At 33.3% G+C, this 21,757-nt stretch overlaps 1 protein-coding gene across 1 annotated transcript; it reads right to left on the bottom strand.

Moving 5' to 3' along the window:
* Nucleotides 1-6,752: 6,752 nt before the first annotated feature.
* On the bottom strand, nucleotides 6,753-21,034 carry LOC118761540 (the record flags this gene model as incomplete). The annotated part of the gene is made up of 3 exons (XM_036499554.1): nucleotides 20,758-21,034; nucleotides 15,683-15,856; nucleotides 6,753-6,914 (listed from the first exon to the last, which is right to left on the bottom strand). Coding segments are annotated over exons 1-3 (613 nt in total), but the record flags the coding sequence as incomplete, so codon positions are not given.
* Between the last annotated feature and the right edge of the window lie 723 nt (nucleotides 21,035-21,757).

Genomic DNA, 21,757 nt, shown 5'->3' with positions numbered 1-21,757 from the left:
ACCCTCTCTGTAATGCTAATAAGCAGGAATTGAGACCCACCTCGTTGTGATTAACAATGGATAAATTTGTCGTCTGTGAGTATGTAATCCCTCCTCATATCTCTGGAAATTCATATGTGCACTATGGATTAGGTCACCTTCTCTGTGATGCTATTAAAACTTTTTTAAAATTCTGTGATAAGACTGTACATCATCTTTAAAGAACTTTAATGAACTTTGGAAATCTGTTTATGTTACTTAATTATCTACATCACTTCATGAGTATAGCCTCAACCACTAGGATGTCTAGAGAACTCACATGTATTTTAGCTGATGAGTACGGGACACGTTTATATGCTGTAATTTTTGCAACTTTTAATAAAGCCTGTCCTTGTATGAAACGATTGTACTAAAAACCTATCCATTCTTGTTGCTTCTTTCTCGCTTATAATCACCCCACATTACTGTATTGTTAAAACAGTATAGTTTTTTTTTGGTGCATCTAAGTTAGGTACCATATTCAAGTAAATTCATTTAAATTAACTTGAATCTTTATTGCTTTTTGAATTATATATATATATATATATATATATATATAATTAAAAATGATGGTGTCTAAAAGACACCAACATGCCGAAATAGCAGTCGAAATTCTGACTATAAAACCACGTTAAATGTTCATATCGCACCATGAGGTAAAGCGGAGGGACAAAACATACAAGCAAAAATTATTGAATAATTCAAGATCCAAGGATTTCTAATTCTGCTTTAAATAAGCTTTACTGTCAGCAATTGAATATATCAAGGGTACATAAATACAGATATATATATGCACAGCAAACGATATACTTACATATACGAGCGACGCACATACATACATATGCACGTATGGACACAGCCAGTTTGAATTGCCCGCCAAATCACCGCATAATAACGATATGGTTAAAATAAGCACCGCAGTGAATATAATAACTTCGACCTGTGTCCATACGTGCATATGTATGTATGTGCGTCGCTCGTATATGTAAGTATATCGTTTGCTGTGCATATATATATCTGTATTTATGTACCCTTGATATATTCAATTGATGACGGTAAAGCTTATTTAAAGCAGAACCAGAAATCCTTGGATCTGGAATTATTCAATAATTTTTGCTTGTATGTTTTGTCCCTCCGCTTTACCTCATGGTGCGATATGAACATTTAACGTGGTTTTATAGTCAGAATTTCGACTGCTATTTCGGCATGTTGGTGTCTTTTAGACACCCTCATTTTTAATTGTTAAAAATTTTTTTACCTTTGTAAGGTATTTCTTTCATGCTGGCCACTTGATAATTTCGACACTTAAATATCGATATTATCCTCATATATAAATTTATATATATATATATATATACATTTATATAATTGTTTTGCAATATTTTTGATATGAAATCATGTGTTGAAACAGATATTGTTGTATTTAGAAATGGTCATTTTGCAAAGGACCACTGATGAGGTCACAGAAGTGTGACGGAAGATCTCTGGCCAAGATAAGATTAAGATTAATGTAAAAATAAATAACGCTGGAGCAAAGTAACACCAAATATATAGTACGTGTGTTTTTATTGACTAAACTGGCAAAATGACCATTCCTAAATACAACAATATATATATATATACACATACGCACACGCACACACACACACACACACATATATATATATATAAATATGTACACACACACACACACACACATATATATATATACATATATACATACACACACACACACACACACACACACACACACACACACACACACACACACATATATATATATATAAATTGGCAGAATGTGATAAAAATTCCAAGGCAATAATTAGATTTCATAGCATTTATTAAGAAAAGGTCTTACAGCTGTTTCCGGAATATTTTATATATCCTTTCAGCAGAGACGGTGCGAGAAAATGTTTGAATATTAATTATTGTAGAGAAGATACGAAATACAGAGGGAAGTAAGAGAATGAATATAGAAGTGAGATACATAAGGATTTTGTATTTGCAGTTACATTATTCAAGTAGAATGGTGTATATAAGTGCTGAAAAAATGTTTTGGGTAAGAAATGTTCTTGACCTGGTGTGTGAGTTCCAATGGTAGTTATATTTGGTCATTCCAAGCATAGAGCCTTGTAAACAGTGTTGGTCGATCGAGTTTTTTTTAAAGTGTAGTGTTAATGGATATATAGACGGAGGAGAGATGTATATGATTAGAGAGAGGAAGCAGGTCAAATGAAAGACTGGAAGAGAGAATGGGAGGGAAAAGAGGAGAAGCAAAATGGGAAGGGGAGACAAAAAGAAATGAAGAGAGATGGGACGAAATGAGAGAGGGTGTGTTAGCTAGTGGCCATAATAAAGTGATAGGAGGAAGGGAGAGGTGAAGGGGAGTGTTAGCTAGAGGTCAGAATAAAGTGATAGGAGGAAGGGAGACGAGAGGGGGAGAGAGGTAGATATGAGAGGGTAAGGAGTAAAAGAGCGTAAGATATGTGAGTAGGGGTGGTGTGATAGAGCTGTATTAAGGGATGGGTACAGAAAAGGTAGAGAGAAGGTAAGGGTGGGGTGATATGTAAGTGGGTATTGGTTCTGGTAGTAAAAATTGAGGTGGAATGAAGAATATAAGGGAGTCGAAATTGCTATAAATAGACATATGTGGTAGATTAGTAGGAAACAAAAATATGTATGTGTGTGAATATGTATACAAACATACGTACCCAAACATGGATATATATAAATATATATATATATATATGTATATATATATATATATATATATATATATCAACACATATACACGCATACAAGCTTATATATGTTCACGCGCATTCACACACATGCACACTCATTAGTATCCGTCTTCGTATATATAAATTTTCGTATATATAAAAATGCATGCGCACAAATACACACACGAGTATACTCATATGTATGTTTATATATATACACGCACGCACACACACTTACACATACACAGGCACGTACGTGTATGTATATATATTTACATATACCGACATACAAATCCATACTTATATAATATATATATAAAGTTTGATTAAACAATGCAATCATTGCATCAATTTAACTGCAGGGCTGTCTTCAGCTGCACACACAAAAAAATATATGTGGAATTTCAACAGGTAGGATACATTAATATTCTTAAATATTTTAAGAGGGTAAGAAGATGGAAGAAATTCATGTTGTCGCTATTGTAGCAGGGGTGGCTATATGGTATGCTATGTGTATTATTATCCCATGATAACCCCTGCCTGGTTAGTCTTACTTCACCCTATTTTGGCGATTACACTATTTTCCCTTTCTATGAATTTCTACCCTACTAGTCGTATTATGTATTTGTAGTGATATAAAAGTAAGTCTCCCTTGACTAAATCCTATACGCCCCAGGAACTATAAAACCATACATACAATAACATCTGTAATATTACATCTTATAAAACCACTTCGGTTTGAATACCTTTTATTGCCGTCACTACTTCCGTACCTATTACCCTCTCTTTTTAGGTTACTTTTATCTTTTCCCTGCCTCTAGCATTTAATTCCCTATCTCTTTATATGTATTTCTTATTGTTTTATAGGAATTCTTATTGTCTTGTTTTCTTACTTTGATATCATTACCTTTATAAATACCTTATCCTTTATAAATTGTTGTCTTGTTCTTAATTTTATATATTTCAGTTACTTTGGTCTATGCAAGATATTTATACTATATTCTTTCATATAAGCGTATATATACTTGTGTATATGTATATATACGGCAGTCGCCACGACAGGTCGGTAGCCGCGGCTCACATTTTTTTCTCTCCTTGTTTCTTTCTGTGTTCCTTTCTGTGGAAGAGCGTAGGCTCGAAACGTAAAATACGTTTTCAATTCCCGAGCGTTATACTAATACATCTGTTTGTTTCTACAACCCCTGTCTTCGTCTTGTGTTTTTTTTTCGTGAATTCTCCCTCTATGCATATATAGATGTGTGTGTGTATGTGTGTGTATAAAAAATCCTCTTTTTATATGTATCTGTATGCATTATTTTATACTTTTGATTATATGCCTTATATTTAATTATGTCTATGTATTACCCTTATCTTTATTATCCCGCTCTGATCCATTGCTTCAAATCAATAGATAATATGTATATCTTTCTAGATATTCCAGATGTAAGTGACTTGAACAGTCTTTAGACAAATCACATAAGAGTCAATTAATTAAAGAAAGGGGTATTTAAATTAATTCTACATAATAGTAATCTTCCTTTTTAATGTTTATAATTGATACATACATACCCTTTAGCACTTTTGGTTATGATATCATTTTCTGGAACTCTTAAATTTTATTTCATGTTTTTACGACATAATAGTATTGTCGTTAAACGTTCCCCCAGCGTGTCCCAAATAATATTTTCCTTGTATGAGCATCTTGTCATAGTGTCTTGCTCCTTTAACTGGTGATTAACATCAAGATTTAATATCTATCCCTATCCCATCTCTTTTTACAGACAATTACTTCTACCTAATTGACTTTCCCTAAAGTTTTGTTTCTTTTCTCTTGGGAGGAAGGAGATACCTATGGTAATATTTATGACCATGAGCTGTCGGCTCACTCTTGTTCTTTATTCAAAATATACACAGTCTTCTAATCTCAGATTTTAGTAGATGATAAAGAGATAAATAAATTTGAAATGAATTACAACCCTATGAACCCCCTAAGCTCCATGCTATTCTAGGGAACTGTAGCTTGTTTTTTTTTGTTAGCCACTTCTGCTACAATAGCGACAACATGAATTTCTTTCTTCTTACTTAAAATAACCTTATTTTAAGAAACCTTATATTAATGTACCCTGCCTGTTGAAATTCCATATACATTTTTTTCTTTTATTGTGCAGCTGAAGATAGCACTGCATTTGATTTGATGTAATGATTGAATTCTTCAATTAAAAGGAGTCGCTTGAAATGGTCGCACCGCATTACTACTTGATATCCTGTTGTTGTTGTTTTTTTGCTCAACTTACTTCGAGCTGTGCGGATGACACCAGACTGACATGGTGCTTCAACAGAAGTACCTAATTCAACTGAATCTTAATTATTTCTTACACACACACACACACACATACACCCACACACACATACACCCCCCCACACACATATATATATATATATTTAAAAGATACGCGGAATTTTCGTCAGGATGATCCAAACCTTTTATTATATAATTTAAGTATCCTTGACAAGTTTAGCCAAACTGTTTGCTTTTCCTGTGTATCTGTTTCTCTCACTTTTACTGTTTATATATATATCTCTCTCTCTCGCTATATATGTATATATATATATATATATATATATATATATATAGATAAATAAAAATATATGCATACATACAAACATATATGTACGTACTTACATCTACATGTATATATACATGCATATATAAATAATTATACGGGAGTACAGGACATCACAATAAGACGTAGAAACGGAAAAAACCAAAAAACAAAAAACACGGAAACGGAAAACAAAAAACAAGAAAACGAAAAACAAATACAGGACGAGCTACACAAGGACAAAACCCCCGTCATCAGCTGTCGCTAGAGGAGTCAGGCATGTTTCGAAGGCAAGACAGAACACTAATCCATAGGCCTTCCTGCGAGAGAATTAAAATAAAATTCCAAGCAGCGGGGCAAAATGAGTACGAACACAACAAGACGTAACAATAAAACTGCAAAATTAAAATACATGTACAAAAACAAACACACAAGAGGACGAACGAAAAAGCCTTTTTTCTGGCATAGACAAACAATAAAACTGCAAAAATAAAAATACATATACAAAAAATACAATTAGTTACAAAACGAGATACATGTACAAAAACAAACACACAAGAGGACGAACGAAAAAGCCTTTTTTTCTGGCATAGACAAACAATAAAACTGCAAAAATAAAAATACATGTACAAAAAATACAATTAGTTACAAAACGAGAAAATAAAAAGAATACTATACAGGAAATCAACCACACAGGGGGACGAACGAAAGGGCCTTTTGCTGGCAAGGACGAAAGTGTAGTAGCAGCGCGTGGAGGCAGTCTTTTCAATAGTGGGAACCACGCGTAAAGGAATTTTGTTTTATAGGCAAGGAAGAGGGAAGGAGAAGGGGGACACGCGGCGAAGAGAGAGGAGGAGTGGGAGGGAGAAAGATTGAAGAGGTTTTATATATATATATATAGCGAGAGAGAGAGAGAGAAACAGTGAAAGTGAGAGAAACAGATAGACAGACAGACAGTCAGTGACAGAGAGAAAAAGAGAGAGGGAGAGAAGTTAAAGTAGAAAGGAAAAGTAGACAATTTGGCTAGACATACATATATATATATATATATATATATATATATATATATATATATTTTTTTTTATTTATCTTTTATTTTATCTAGTTTCAGCTCACGAGCTGTGGCCATGCTGGGGCACCGCCATATATATATATATATATATATATATATATATATATATATATATATATATATATATATATATATATATACATATATATATATATACATATATATATACACATATATACATACACACGCACACACATATATATATAAGAGTACGTATATATGTATGTGTGTGTACGTGTGCGTTACGGTTTTTTCAGCTACACATTTATCTCACGACTATCTCGCATATATATCCCCATTCGTCGTCACACTTTATATCATTCCATCTGTGATTACTATAATGAGTTAAAACTCCACAGTGCTGATCGCCTCCATAATTGTCAGGTCTATTCTTCTGCCAGAATCCAAACGTAAGTGCTTCTCCATTCTGCCATACCAAGAGGTACTTATCAATATCTCTACATAATCCAAAATGAAAGCTCACGTCTGGCCACTGTTCTGAAAAACAAACATAAAACACAAGTAAAGAATCAGCTTGCAAAAACTTATCATTCGATCTATGTTTGACCATTATAGTATCTTCTTGTTATCCTTGTTATTGTTGTAGTTAAGCCCCGGCGTAGCCGTAATCAATCATGACATCCGGCCCTAATTTTGCCGACAAAGAGTATTCTGTATTGCATCATGCATTTTGAACGAGTCAAATGATCGATCACTCAACATACATATTTTCACTCACTCTGCTGCAACACACTTAACAGCTGCATATGATCCGGTAGTGTGCCCCGTTTTTAGTGTAGTAGAGAAACGGCTAAATATTTTGAAACGTGGCGAAATGTAATGCGCGGCCCCATATCCCTTTTTATATAATATTTATAAATGCAAACATAATGCATACACAGGTATATAACATTTCAAAAATCTAATGGACTATCGTATTGAACCTAATTGAATGTGCCTTGGATTGAAAAAAGTTTGCAAATCGGCATAATTGGCTAAAACAATTCCCACGATGTAGGTTTCGTTTTCAAACACACATTTCCACGCTTTTAATGCAAATAAACCTGTTTCGAGTAAAATAAACAAACAATCCGAACATTCATGTATGCTGGTTTCAGTCACTGAACTGCAATTTTATTGAAATAAAAAAAAAACCCTTATATTATCATAACTAATGCAAAGAAAATACTGCAATTTGCAAAATCAAAGTAGAAAAATATGCGTTAAGAACAAAGCCTTCTGACTATAACGCACAATTTTTACATCAGGAGTTCAGATTTTGTCGACAGGATGTTATCTGAAATCAGATTGGGCTTGGGATTTCGTTCTCTCTAGTGACAAAAGTCGATTTAATTGATCTTTGCTCCCCAAATCTTTGAGCTTTGAGCACATTTCAAAAATCAATGTACAGGGTGTTCAGGTTAAATTTGAAAGTTTGCATAAAAGGAAAAGAAAACACAATATTCCATCAAAAAATTAAAAAAATATATTTAAAATATATTCAAAATATTGTTGTAGTGAAAATGGTACCCCGCTTTCCCCGTGACAAGCCAGATAGTCAATCGTTGTAGGAAGTCAGTAGTAGTACAGTCGTTGTAAGAGTTCTCAGTTGGAATCTGAGTCAGTTACGTGATATATACGAGTTCGAGTTTACCGTCAAGGTAGACGTTTAAAAGTTATTGTCTTGCGCAGCTATCAGCGAAAGCACGATAGACGAGTCAAAGATAATAAGATGTGGAATACCACCACAACGTAATAGTGACGACAAGAATATTATAGTGCCGACAATAACATACAAGGGGACAAGGATCCACATTATAACAGCATTATGGCTAGCAGATAAAGGTATACTCAAAATACCGTCCTCAGTTTCCATCACGGCCTCAAGACAGCTCCGAAACTTGGCACATGCGTTCCTCAATATGTACATGGGAAAGCTTCAGACACCTCCTTGAACTCGGCTACCAGCACGGCTTTAGTGTTGCAGGCAGGGCAGTTGGTGTCCTCAACTGTGCCCCACACGTAATAATCCGTTGGATGGAAATTGGAGAAATTAGGATCTCCAAAGTTGGAGCAGGTGAAGTCGTAGATATTCTACGACAACCACTTTGAATATTTCAAGAGGTATGGCAAGACGACGAATCCTACCACCACACATATGGTTTTCCAGTAGCAACCCTCTTCAGGTAGGGTTTGACTACAGTCTCTAGAAGCTTCGCATAGCTAAATGTATTGTGCTTTAATCCCTGCTCAAGGATGTGGGATGCATGACGTCATCCTTACTGGAGACACTCCCAAAGACCATCACATTTTGGGATAACTTCGCTTTCATGATGACCGTATCAGATCTTATTGTTATTTCATTGCGCACAGAACTTTGAGCAGAAGCCATGAGACTGGCATTTGATACAGGTAAATCTTTCCAATATTCAGCTACTTTCTTGTCTTCCATGTCAGCTGACTTTTTCTCAGCTACAACGTTAATATTTATGCTCTCCAACGCTGTTGACTGTTCACCAATACATTTCAGGAGAATATTCGTCCAGATCCTAGCTGTATTTTCGTCAACTTATTTTTACCAGGTACCAGTGAATAGCAGTAAAAAATAAATTTTCAACCAAAACTTTTAACAATTTTCAAGTCGGAGAAATCACAATTGTTTGCAAACAGGAGTTAAGTCCCCTTCTAGCGACGAGTAAGTTTTGTTAAGACTTTTGTTATTTTTCAATCGACGAAAAAGGTGTTTTATTGATATACGGGCAACGCACACACACAAACACACACACGAACATGTATGTGTGCAAAAAACTTGTATGCAATAGGTGTACGCACGTATGCGTGTGTATGTGTTTGTGTTGCCCATATATATATAAACCAATTTCCCACAAATTTGACGTAGATGCTACTTAGTTTGGTTTGAAATAAAGATCTTAATTTGCTTAATAATCCTTACTTAATCCCGGTCAAAGCCGTGTTATACTGCTAGTTGTTTTTAAAACAGATGATCATAATGAAAGGCTTAAGAAGGAATAGATTTTCTTTATGAGAAGAAAGATAATGATTTTTGCGTTTACAACTTTGCTTTTGTAATCCAAATATTCGATATCGTTTACAGCCATTACGATATGCAATAAAAGAAAGTTACTATCGCTCATTGACTAGCTGTAAAATTTCCATCAAAATTGATATTTCTTTCTCCTAGGAAAATTTGCAACGTGATTCTACAGTATAAGGTTATGAATAATATGAAAGCTGATCACATATTTATGATATAAGTGCTTTTCAAGCTGAATGCAAAGTACATCTTTAGAAATTTATTAACGTTGTAGTAGTAGTAGTAGTAGTAGTAGTAGTAGTAGTAGTAGTAGTAGTAGTAGTAGTAGTAGTAGTGGTGGTGGTGGTGGTGGTGGTGGTGGTGGTGGTGGTAGTAGTAGTAGTAGTAGTAGTAGTAGTAGTAGGAGGAGGAGGAGGAGGAGGAAGAGGTGGAGGTGGAGTAGGAATATTTGCTGTTATTTAGTTGTTATTTAGCATTGGGCTTGCCGTGAACAACGGGTGACTTAATACCAAAGATCTCATTCACGACACTATCCGTCTTTAAGTGGATCACTACCTACACGAGGCCTTATGGGATCTTTTCTAGTGACGATAAACATGAAGAAAAGATAATTTAACTGTTATTTCTAGCTAGTTGAACAACACTGATATCTGGAGAAATATTGTATTTGTCAATCTTGAAGAGCAAGATCACACTTTAAACGTCCAGAGAGCGGACAGATGAATTGTTCAGGCTATTTCCCAAATATATGACTTACGAGAAATATCAGTGTGAATGTTAGGATTGTAAAATCACAACGTTAGAAAACAACAACCACTTACTGTAATAATTATATTTCTAATTATCTATTTTTTTCTCTTTTAATGGTTTCATAAAATATTCAGCTACACACGTATTGTTATTAGGAAAGTTAGGGAACATCATAAAGTAGACTATAAATAATAATATCAGTAGAAAACATTACATTTATTCACGCCTTATAACTTCCACTCCAAGTTTGTTCGAGAGTTTTGGAAATGATTCGGGGTGTTTGTGCTAGCCTTTTAAATTTTGAATCTATATGCCTCCGTGGCTAACTTTACCTTGTATTTCTCTGCAATCAGAGTAATAGACTACAAGCCACCCGCCTCAAATTTTAGATTTTGTGCTTGTGTCAAGAATAATTTCGTGCTCTTCCATGAATCATATCCTACCGTATATATTAATTCAAATTTAATTCTTGCTATTTTTGTCACACAACTAGATACCGAAATCTCTTCCTTGATCTCGGTGGCAAAAAGAAATAATTCAGCAGCGATAAAGAAATAGTTTAACGTATATCATGTTTTCATGTTCATTTATATATATATATATATATATATATATATATAATATATATATATATATATATATATATATTATATATATATATATATATATTATATATATATATATATGTATGTATGAGTATATATATATATATATAGGAGAGAGTTCACGAAAAAACAAAAGACCAAGACAGGTGGTGTACAAAACAAACAGATGTATTAGTATAACGCTCAGAAATTGAAAAAGTCTTTTACGTTTCGAGCCTATGCTCTTCTACAGAAAAAGACACAGAAAAAAACAAGGAGAGAAACAAGGAGAGAAAACATGTGTAGTGACTACCGATCTATCATGGCGACTCCGGACAGAAGGGTCACACAGGAGAGCGAAGAAGTAGGGGAGATAACAAAATAAAGATGACCCCAAACACGAAGGTGCGTGTGTGTATAAATGAGTACGTATGTGCGTGTGAAAGAGGGCTGGTGGTCTTGACGTGTGCATATATGTATGTGTAGCTGTGAAAATGTGTGGATGGGAATTGGTCAGTGCTGGTGTGTGGGTGATGTATTGTGATATAATGAGTAACGTTGTATGATGTAGTTTGGTGTGTGTGATGTTGTTGGGAGGTGGGGAGGCGAGAGTGGGGAAAGCACGGGTGGGGTGTGGGTTCGGCTGAGGGTTGGGGTACTGTTGTGGTATGTGGGTGGGCAGAGGGTGGGGTAGAGATGGAGTATGTGGGAGAGGGTGAAGGGGATAGGATGGGTGGATGGGAAGGATAGGGAAGGTGGAGTAGGAATGTGTAGGGGTGAGGTGAGCTTATGGGGGAGCGTTGACGAAGGATGAAGGGGAAGGTGGGTATGTAAGGAGAGAGAGACAGAGAAAGAGAGAAAAGAGGATATAATATGTGGCAATTAGTCTGTTGCCATAATAAAACTCGAGTTTCGGATGTCGGGGCAGAATTCTGCTCCGGCATCTCGTCAGTTATTAAGACAAAAATGCTATGAAAATGACCGTTACACAAAGCGAAATTCCCTGAATAGGGAGAAAGTAAAAATACTCGAAGGTAAACCCACTCTCCATACATGCACATGCGCGCACGCACGCCCATGTGCATATATGCATATGCTCACTCACACTCAAGTGAAACACATACATGCACACACACACATACACCTTATGTATCCATACATATGTACACATATACATACCCATACACACGTATTTTTACCCTTACGCGCACAATTATTTTCATATACACGTTTCTATACGTACATGCACAAATATGCAGAGTGAAAGGTAATGTACAGACCATTCATATTTGTGCAAGTGCATATAGAGACGTGTATATGAGCATAATTTTGCGCGTATGGATAGATATACGTGTATGTGTACGTGTGTGCGAGTATGTATATGTGTACATGTGTATGGATGCATACATATGTATACATATAGGTGTGTGTGTGTGTGCATGTATGTATTTCACGCGAGGTTGAGCGAGCATAGGCATATATGCACATGCACGTGGGTGTGCGTGTCCGCATGTGCATGTATGAACATGCACGCATACGCGGATTCTATGAGCGTGTGTTTACCTTCGAGTATTTTTACTTTCTTCCTATTCGGGTAATTTCCCTTTATTTAACGGTCATTATCATAGCTCTCTTGTTTTTCTAAATAACGGTCATCTTCATAGTAATTTCCCTTTATTTAATGGTCATTTTCATAGCATTTTTGTATTCCGCCCCGACAACCGAAAGTCTGTGTTTTATTATGGCAACCAACTAATTGTCACATATTATATTATAGATAAATTCCTCTATTTACATAATATCGAGGTCTCATTCATTCTTTTGTTGTCATACTATTATTATTAATATATACATACATAAATACATACACACACACACACACACACACACACACATATATATATATATATATATATATAATATTACGGAGTATAACTCCAAACTTACTGGGGAAAATTCAGTTTAGTATTAAAATGAATTACACAATATAAATATATAAAATATAAATTAGAGATAAAACCACTATTATGCTACTCAAACTGTGATAGACATAAGCCAAAACGTAAAAAGCAAATAATATATATTTTTATAAATCATATAACTAGATCTCAAAAAGTATAAAAATGAATGATCAATATATAATAAGTAAAAAAACTGCGTACGTTTCATGGCTACAATTAAATTCGAATTACAGTTAAGTTTAAATTCAATTGAATTAAATTCGATTTAAAATTATAGTCAATCTTCAGGTTAATGATAACAGTTAAACAAATATGCAAATAGAGTTAAACAATATTTATTTAAAAAAATAAATAAAATAATAATTTTTCTTATAGAAAGAAACTCCATTAACTAAATTTGAAACTTAAAACATTAAGATTATTTCCTACAACACATTTATTATGTTAAATATTTAATTTTTAAGGTGAAAAAATAGATAGAAATATGTATTTATCTTTGAAGATATAATTTGGCTTAAAAAACAATAAACTATCGAACTCAGTTATACTCCAATATTTAATTACCAATTTATTTAGCAAAATAATCACTCTTAATATTTTTAGATTAAAGTTCACATCTAATAATTATAAAATAATAAATACATGAAAATAAGTATCTAAATCATAATCAACAAATTTAGTAATTAAAAATCTAAAATTTTCTCTATCAATAAATATATAAACATAAAACCAAAATTTAATTAGTCCATTATTAGTTGCATAAATATTATAAATATCTATATAATATATTTATGAAATACAATTTAAAAATTAAAAAATCAAATTAAAAATGTATAACCTATCTTTAAACAATCTTATTACTACTATTATCATCACTATTATCATCCTTATCAAAAGAATTTTTACGATCTATATACCACAGTGACTAACTAATATCTTAAAATTTACGTTCAGTTATAATAATTATATATTAATAATAATTAAATAAATGTACATATCTAAATTATCATAAACAACTAAAATAATTATAAATTCAAATTTAACAATCAATAGTTATATAGAATACAATAAAATTTATTGAATAAAAAAGTTTACTTAACTTTCGAAAAGCGAGTCATTAACTAAAATTTCGAAACGGAAAACAACTTTTTAAGCGTTTATAATAAAACTTGTGGAATTACGTTATTAACAGAAATAGAACAAAGAGATGGAAATATTCATTTATCAATGAAAACTACGAATATATTTCATCAATGAAAACTACGAATATATTTTAGATTTAATAGATAAAGAGAACAAATTCATTAATAGAGAATAGAATCACTATACACTATCATATCTTTCACAATAAAACTAAAATTTATAATTAACTACAATAAATTATACTCAAAACTCTATAAATTAAAATAATTTATATAACTACTATTTACTGTATATTCTCCAATAATCTTATACAAATTAATTTATTTCATATATATAAAAAATATGGTTACGTTGGAGTCAAATCTTTATTTAAAACATTCAATATTAACTCAGTAGTAATTCATTCAGTATCTATATTATAACCACTAATTAATAAGCTTAAATTAATTTTAAAACTATGATGTAATTAAAATTTATTAATAATAATTAATTAAATAAACATCTAAATAAATTTACTTCGAAATATACGATATAAATACATTTTGATATAAAAAAAAATTATTACAAACTATAAACTTAACTGTCGTTTATAACAAATATATATCATATTAATACTCAAAACAAATGCTAAAATAATAATAGATTAAACTTATTATATAGGTAAAGTAATTTATATTTAGATCAAAGACTTCGCTAATTAATTGAATAAATAAAGCATATATTATCATTATAAATAAAGAGTACATAAAGAAAAAATTATTTTACTACACATTCAAAATTATTTATTTAACGTTACTAAAACTATTACCAAAAAGATATATATACTTAATACTATTAATTTTAGTAGATATATAATAATCATAATAATAATAATAACAATATCAACCACAAAAATGAAATAACTATCTTTTAATTTATATGCACTAAATAAATTATATATTTAGCAATAAAATAAACATCTAAATATAATATAACTCTAAGTATTTAGAGAACCTTTACTAACTCTTATTGACTTATACTCAAACCACCTACAGAAGTGCAATCACAACACTACTACAAGTAATTAATTAATTTATTTATTTAATTATTTATTTATTCAATAATTAATACCAAATTAGACTTATTAAAGTATGTAATATACAATATAAGATCACATGCTAAATTTTAGAATTAATAGTAGTACAAAATATAACTACAAATTAGAAACAAAAATAGGGTTTAAATTTAGTCGCTATTTATCTAAAAATTTATTTATTATATAAGTAAAGTACTTTGTGTCTACAATTAATTTTACGCCCGTCCAATGAATTAAATAATTTATTATGATTATTAAATAATAGTTAGTTAATTCATTGAACGAGCGTAAATAAATAAATAAATAAATAAATTTTTTGTAACGCATTGAGAATAAATGATAGTATAATATAATTCTTTTAAAATATGTACGAAATTAGTGACTACATTCGATATTTTATCAAAAGTTGGTGTATTTTCTAGTCACTAAATAAATAATCAGAGTAGAAAGTACAAATAAAAGAAAATAATTGCAAGAAAAACGGAATGTAATTTGCAAAATAGCAGAAAATTTAAATCAAGAATTTCATTGAACAGTTATAGTTTATGAAATTTGATATATCTTGAGTACATTTGCGCTCGTGTGTACGCGTGCGCGTGCGCGTGTATGTTTTTAATGAGAGGAAGAGAGAAAGAAAGCGCGTGAGTGCGTGTTATGTGTGCGGGAGTGTGTGTATAAAATAACAAACTGTTACTCACTCAATTTTTCTTGTAGATAGAGCATTACTTCTAAATTTCTAATGTGAATAAGTTGTCCTCGTTTCTCATTGCAATCGTCTGCAGCGTTATTCCATGACATTTTATTTGAATTTATTTGATAACATAATCTAAATTCTGGTTGATAAGTGTAGCTGTCTGACGTTGGACATTCAGCTTTAGGAAGACAAGGAAAAATATGTTTCATGCGTTAAATCTTTTGGAGAGGTAATAACTTGTGTTAATTTCAGGCCAATATTAACTTCTGACTGACTTAGAATTATTTTCTCTCACTCAGTACACCCCAATTCAGACTGATTTCTAACTGTACACTGACAAGCAGAATTGATAATCATTTACCTTCCAGTTTTGTTTTTCCGTACACAATCTCTTTCTAAAATTTTCTTTTCTACAACGTTCTCTCATCCCGTAATGCTCATAGTTATTATGTATTAAATATTTTATTCCTCACGATACATCAAGATAGTGTGACCAATCGATATTCCATCCACTAAAGTTAGAAATGTATGCTCAGGTGTTAAACTCACCAATGTTGATACTCCCCACATCTTAATTAATATGAATAGAAACTGATTACTGCATCATTAAAGCGTAAAGAAGTAACCTTCCTAACTTACGAATATCCCGATTATTGCTCTTATCTCAAGCATCTCTAACTTATTATTAAAGGTTCCCTTTTTTATCACCTTGTGTATTTTTCCGTTACTCAGTGATTTCTAATAGTCATTTTATCATATTTTTACACGACACATTTATAGTTACATGTCTTGGCAACTTCGATATGAGATATATTGTGAATTTGATTCCTTTATATGATTTTAAACTACAGCTGATTGAGAATCTTCCAGTAAACTAATGCTCATTTATCGACTTCATCTTCAAACTGGATTGGGAGATTCTTAACGGGATGTTTTGTCGCAGCATATGAAGCGACTGGTTCTTTAATGGGTCTTCGATTGTCGACTAATGTACTTTATGCGAATTAAATAATCTCTTCTAAGCTCTTCTAACTCTGATAATAATGTCCTCTCAGCCGCTTAGAACCCAAAACTCCTCTGCAGATAAAACTGTTTTATATTCCACTCATCTTTTAAATATGCAAACAAAACACCTTCTGCCATTCATTAATACGACTCACGAAGAGTTGAATCAACAACAAAGACACTAAAACATCATTTAATGCGTTCGTTATAGCAACACAGATAATACACTGTACCATTTTTAAAATAACGAATGGTTATATCTGGAACGCTTTGGATCAGGGGTCCGCTCTATAAGAGGTGAACTGGAGCTTAGTATCATGAACTATTAATATCTTTGAGCTATTCTCAATTTTAATTTGTGGCTGGGATGCGGGAGAATAGATAAATGATCAGACAAATTAACTTGTGGTAATTTTTTAATGCTTTAAATTACTGAGTTCAAATCCAACTCAAGTTCATTCTAATCGCTACACAGTCTATCGATATTAGATTGCATATAAAAAAAAAATCTTCTTTTAATTGGTGCACTCAACACAACACCCCCAAAAAGCTGAAAGGATATAGGAATATATGCAAGACCTCTAAGAAATATTCTTGAGATTTGAGATGTGTTATTATCACAACGCAGGAAAATACCCTGTTAATTAAATTAGCAAACAGTAGTTTTTAATGATAATTTCACTCCTATTCGGAAGTGATCACTGCTACAGAGGCTTGGTTGGAGGCTCAACATTCTGAGCTCATTTTACATGGCTCAAGGAAACTGAAGGACCGATGTAATAAGTGTGTGAATCTGAGAAGGGGAAAAGTTAAATAAAATCATAATTAACTGATCCTCCTGTATTTTCTTTTGCCCAAAGACAAGAACATTTCAGCCTCCACTCGTATACACAATGTTTCCGAACTTTTCGATTAGTTGCAATGATGTTATTTGCACAATTTTAACTCCTAACTCCACTTTAATCAAATGTGCTCAGTAATTTCTATTTATCTGACTTTCCTGCAAACTTCAGACTTTCTTCCTCTCTGAGCAACACACTTCCCCAAATTTACCCTCAAGGTGATATCAAACAAGGTGATATCAAACAGTTCACGGACAAGTTATGTGTAATAAAACGTTTTAACATTGTCTCCTTCGAAATAGTCAACTTGAGCAGCAATACACCGGTCCTGCTACTTTTGTAATCCGGCCTAAATATTTTCCGTAAGCGAGTCGAGGACCATTTGCGATTCGCACTTGATCACGTCAATGGTGTTAAAACGGCAACCTTTGAACAGCGTTTTCATCTTGGGGAAAAATAGAAGTCCGGAGGTGCTAAATCTGGTGAATATGGTGGATGCGGAAGCGATACAACGTTGTGTTTAGCGAGAAACTCAGGAGAGAGGAGAACTCCGTGACAGGGAGCATTCTCGTCGTTAAGAATACAATTCTTCACGCTCTACTGATCCAGTTGCATTCACTGAATGTCCTCCTCCAGACGCTTCAAAACATCGCAGTAGAGCTCTCGATTGACGGTCTGAGGGTTGAATTCTCGATTCATAAGATCGTAGATGTCGAAAAAAAGCAATGAGCATGCTCTTGATTGAGTTGCGTCTCCGTCGTGCCTTCTTCGGTCGTGGAGATGGAGGGCTTTTCCATTGTGACGACTGCTGCTCCGTCTCAGGTTCCTACCCGTAGATCCAACTCTCATCAACGGTGATGATCCTCGACATGAAGGACGGGTCATCAGTGGCACGCTGACGTAGAACCTTGACAGATTTCAATGCAATATTCTTTCTGCTAAGTAGTCAGCTGGTGAGGGACAAACCTGGCAGAGACACGTCGCATGTTCAATTCAGATGTTAGGATTTCCTGCTTGAACTCATGCGATGGACCAACAACATCAGCAATGTCATTGAGTGTCTTCCAGCGATCGTCATGCACAATCTGAGTAATTTACTCCATATTTTCGGAGGTGACTCTCGTGGCAGGTCTTCCAGATCATTCATTGTCTTCCGGGGACGCTCACTCGCTTTTGAAGCAGCCGTGCCACTCGAAACATTGCGTTCGACCCGTTGCCTCGTCACCGTAAACTTGGCAAGCATGCTCAATGTTTCTGTAGCCGACGTCCCAAGTTTAACACAAAATTTTACGTTGGCTGTTTGTTCCAGCTTCCTCAATATAACAAAATAGCAGACTACAGCATACAAATGATCACAAACATACAAATTTCCGAACTTACGAAGTAAACACAGCAATGTCAATAGGCACATTGCCTCATGATGGTCACTGCCAGCTCTCACTACGCGCACAACGGTGTGCTGCCAACTGTTGGCGCGCTACAGAACTATTTCGGGAACTTTTTGATACAGCCTCGTAGATATACGTAGTGCAAAATATCCCTCTCTCATCTCTATTTCCTTCCCGTAGCTGTCTCTCCGCCTCCTTTCCTCATTGACCACTGATGTATATAAATAAGTATGTAAATAAATGTGTCTATGTATATATGATTGAGTGTATGTCTCTCTCTATATATATAATCGTCACACCGTGAAGGTATCTGACGCTAACTTCACTAATTTAGGTGGAGCAGCATATGCACAGCATAAACAATAGCGATAACATGCGATAACAGTTCAATAAGCCACCTACTGGGTCTAGCAAACATACTCATTTAGATACCAATGAAGGAGAAGTAAACCGTAACGAAAAGCACCAAATACGATCAAATTGTGATAATAGAACAACAACAACGACAAGAAGATTAATAACTACAAGAACAGCAACAATAATCTATAACTCGAATAAGAACTTAAATATTTCTGAAAGAAATATATTCAACGAAAAATGTCAAAAATACAGTCAGGAATGTTACTGATGCTGCTTCAACTAACCTTTCTTGAAATCAACAATTATAAAATGCTTACTTATACACAGGCCTTCACAACACCAATCACTGATGGTAACGTCCATTGTTTTACATGGAACCTATCAATATTAAATTAAATATTACCAAATGGCGTAGAAAACTATTCTATATATATGTCAGGTGTAGTTGTGTGTGCAATTATAGCAGCAAGATGTCTCATTCAGAGGTTCTCAAACTTAATTTACTGCGGAAACATTATTCGATATTTCCAAAACATCAAGTGAGTCAAACAATATTTTGCAACTTTACTGTTAAGAATACATTATCTGGAGCAAGACTTATTTTAGAGAAAACTTGATCTTACAAAAAGCATGCAATGACTGGATTTTTTGAAAAATTATAAATAACGTTTTTTTATAAATTTTACTTTCATTAAATTTTATTTATGGACAACTTTTTTCATTGAAAACTAATTTTTTTCCTTTGGGCATAATTCGAGAGTCTCCGATATAATCCACTGATCAGGGAAAAGCCTTCTGCATCCAATGACTTTTGTGATCCTTATTAATATATATTACCAGATCTTATCTATCTATACCAGTGACCTTACATGATAATAAAACCATTTTTTGTTGGGCATTCATCTATAGAAACAAACACGAGTTTTTAAAAATATACTACCAAAAGATACTTTACGTATTAAATTTATAATCAAAAAGCTCATACCTACGCATAACACAAAAACACACACACGCTCTTTTTCAACGCACAAGCACGCTCTCTCTCAACACACAAGCACACACACACATACACATTCTCTCAACACACAAGCATACACACGCTCTCTCTCAATACACAAGCATACACACACTAGCGCGATACGAATCTAAAAATGGCCTATATGTAGTTGTAAAAAATCGCCTTCATATAAATATACAACTGTCTTTAAAAAAAACGAGTTTCACGTAGGTCTGAATACATTGCAGATTATGCTAAGACGACATTACTAAGCTGAAATGACAGTAAGAATAATTATTTTTGAACAACATTTGCAACATGATCCAAAAAGAGAATCTTTACGTCTCCGATGACCTAGAAATAGGGTCGAAATTTATCTCAGACCACAGATATCGTCTTCGATATCAAAAGAAGAGGGTTTAAATAATAAGTGAAAGAAAAGGTAATAATATGCGCAACACATACACTAGAAAAGGAAACTACTCACGGGCTTGAAGCATGGTGTAAATACTGTTTGGAGGAATGTCGATAAATGATGGGGCACCAGGTAGTTGCTTGATTTTACGTAGGATACATACTCTCTCGGAACCGCTGTAAATAATCATACCACATTTGGAATTTGTCATACAGAAAGAAAAGCACTCAATACGTGATCGGATGTTTGACATCTTATTCAATTTGTCTTCTTCTGGAATGCCAGTTACAGAAGGATTAATACGAATCCCATAATATTCTCTGGAACTCACGCTACCCACCAAGTACATCTGCAATAACAGCACTAGGATAGTAAGTACGTGAAGATTTGCTTTTCGAATGACGTGCCCGACTGAGAAGGAATACATATTTCTTTAATATTCTGTGATGAACAACACGTAAAATGTTAACGAGTGAAAATGATTACCACTTTTCATACATAAAAGTTCTCTTATTTATATATATTTCGTATTGAATAATTGTTGTGTTACGGTTTTGTTCTTTTTGTTTTTTATTATTTAAAAGGAAATGAAACTGTCTGTGCAAACAATCTGAACCGTGTGACCATCTAACCATGAATCTCTGTCAATGCAGTGAAATATTTTCTAATTGAACACACACACACACACACATATATATATATATATATATATATATACATATATTTGTGTATGTGTGTCAGTGTGTGTGTGTGTGTGTGTGTGTGTGTGTTTGTGTGTGTCTGCGTGTTTGTGTGGGTGTCGGTGTGTGTATACTCACAAACATAAATACACAAACAAGTTTATACCTGTAGTGTAGAGAAATAATTTTAACAGTTGAATTGTCATTTGTTCTTTAAATTCATGCATATACTCATACTCTCTCTCTCTCACACACACGCACACACACATATATATTTATATTTATATGTGTATACATACGGATTATGTGTGTGTATACGTATATGTGTGTGTGTAGAAATGAATATGCACATACATACACATATTCATACATATCCATATATTTTCTAAAGG

This window comes from Octopus sinensis, unplaced genomic scaffold (genome assembly GCF_006345805.1).
Source record: "Octopus sinensis unplaced genomic scaffold, ASM634580v1 Contig14915, whole genome shotgun sequence".
In the NCBI taxonomy this organism is placed as follows: Eukaryota; Metazoa; Mollusca; class Cephalopoda; order Octopoda; family Octopodidae; genus Octopus; species Octopus sinensis.
The sequence above is the reverse complement of the archived record's forward strand: the minus strand, read 5'-3'. Positions and strand labels throughout refer to the sequence as shown.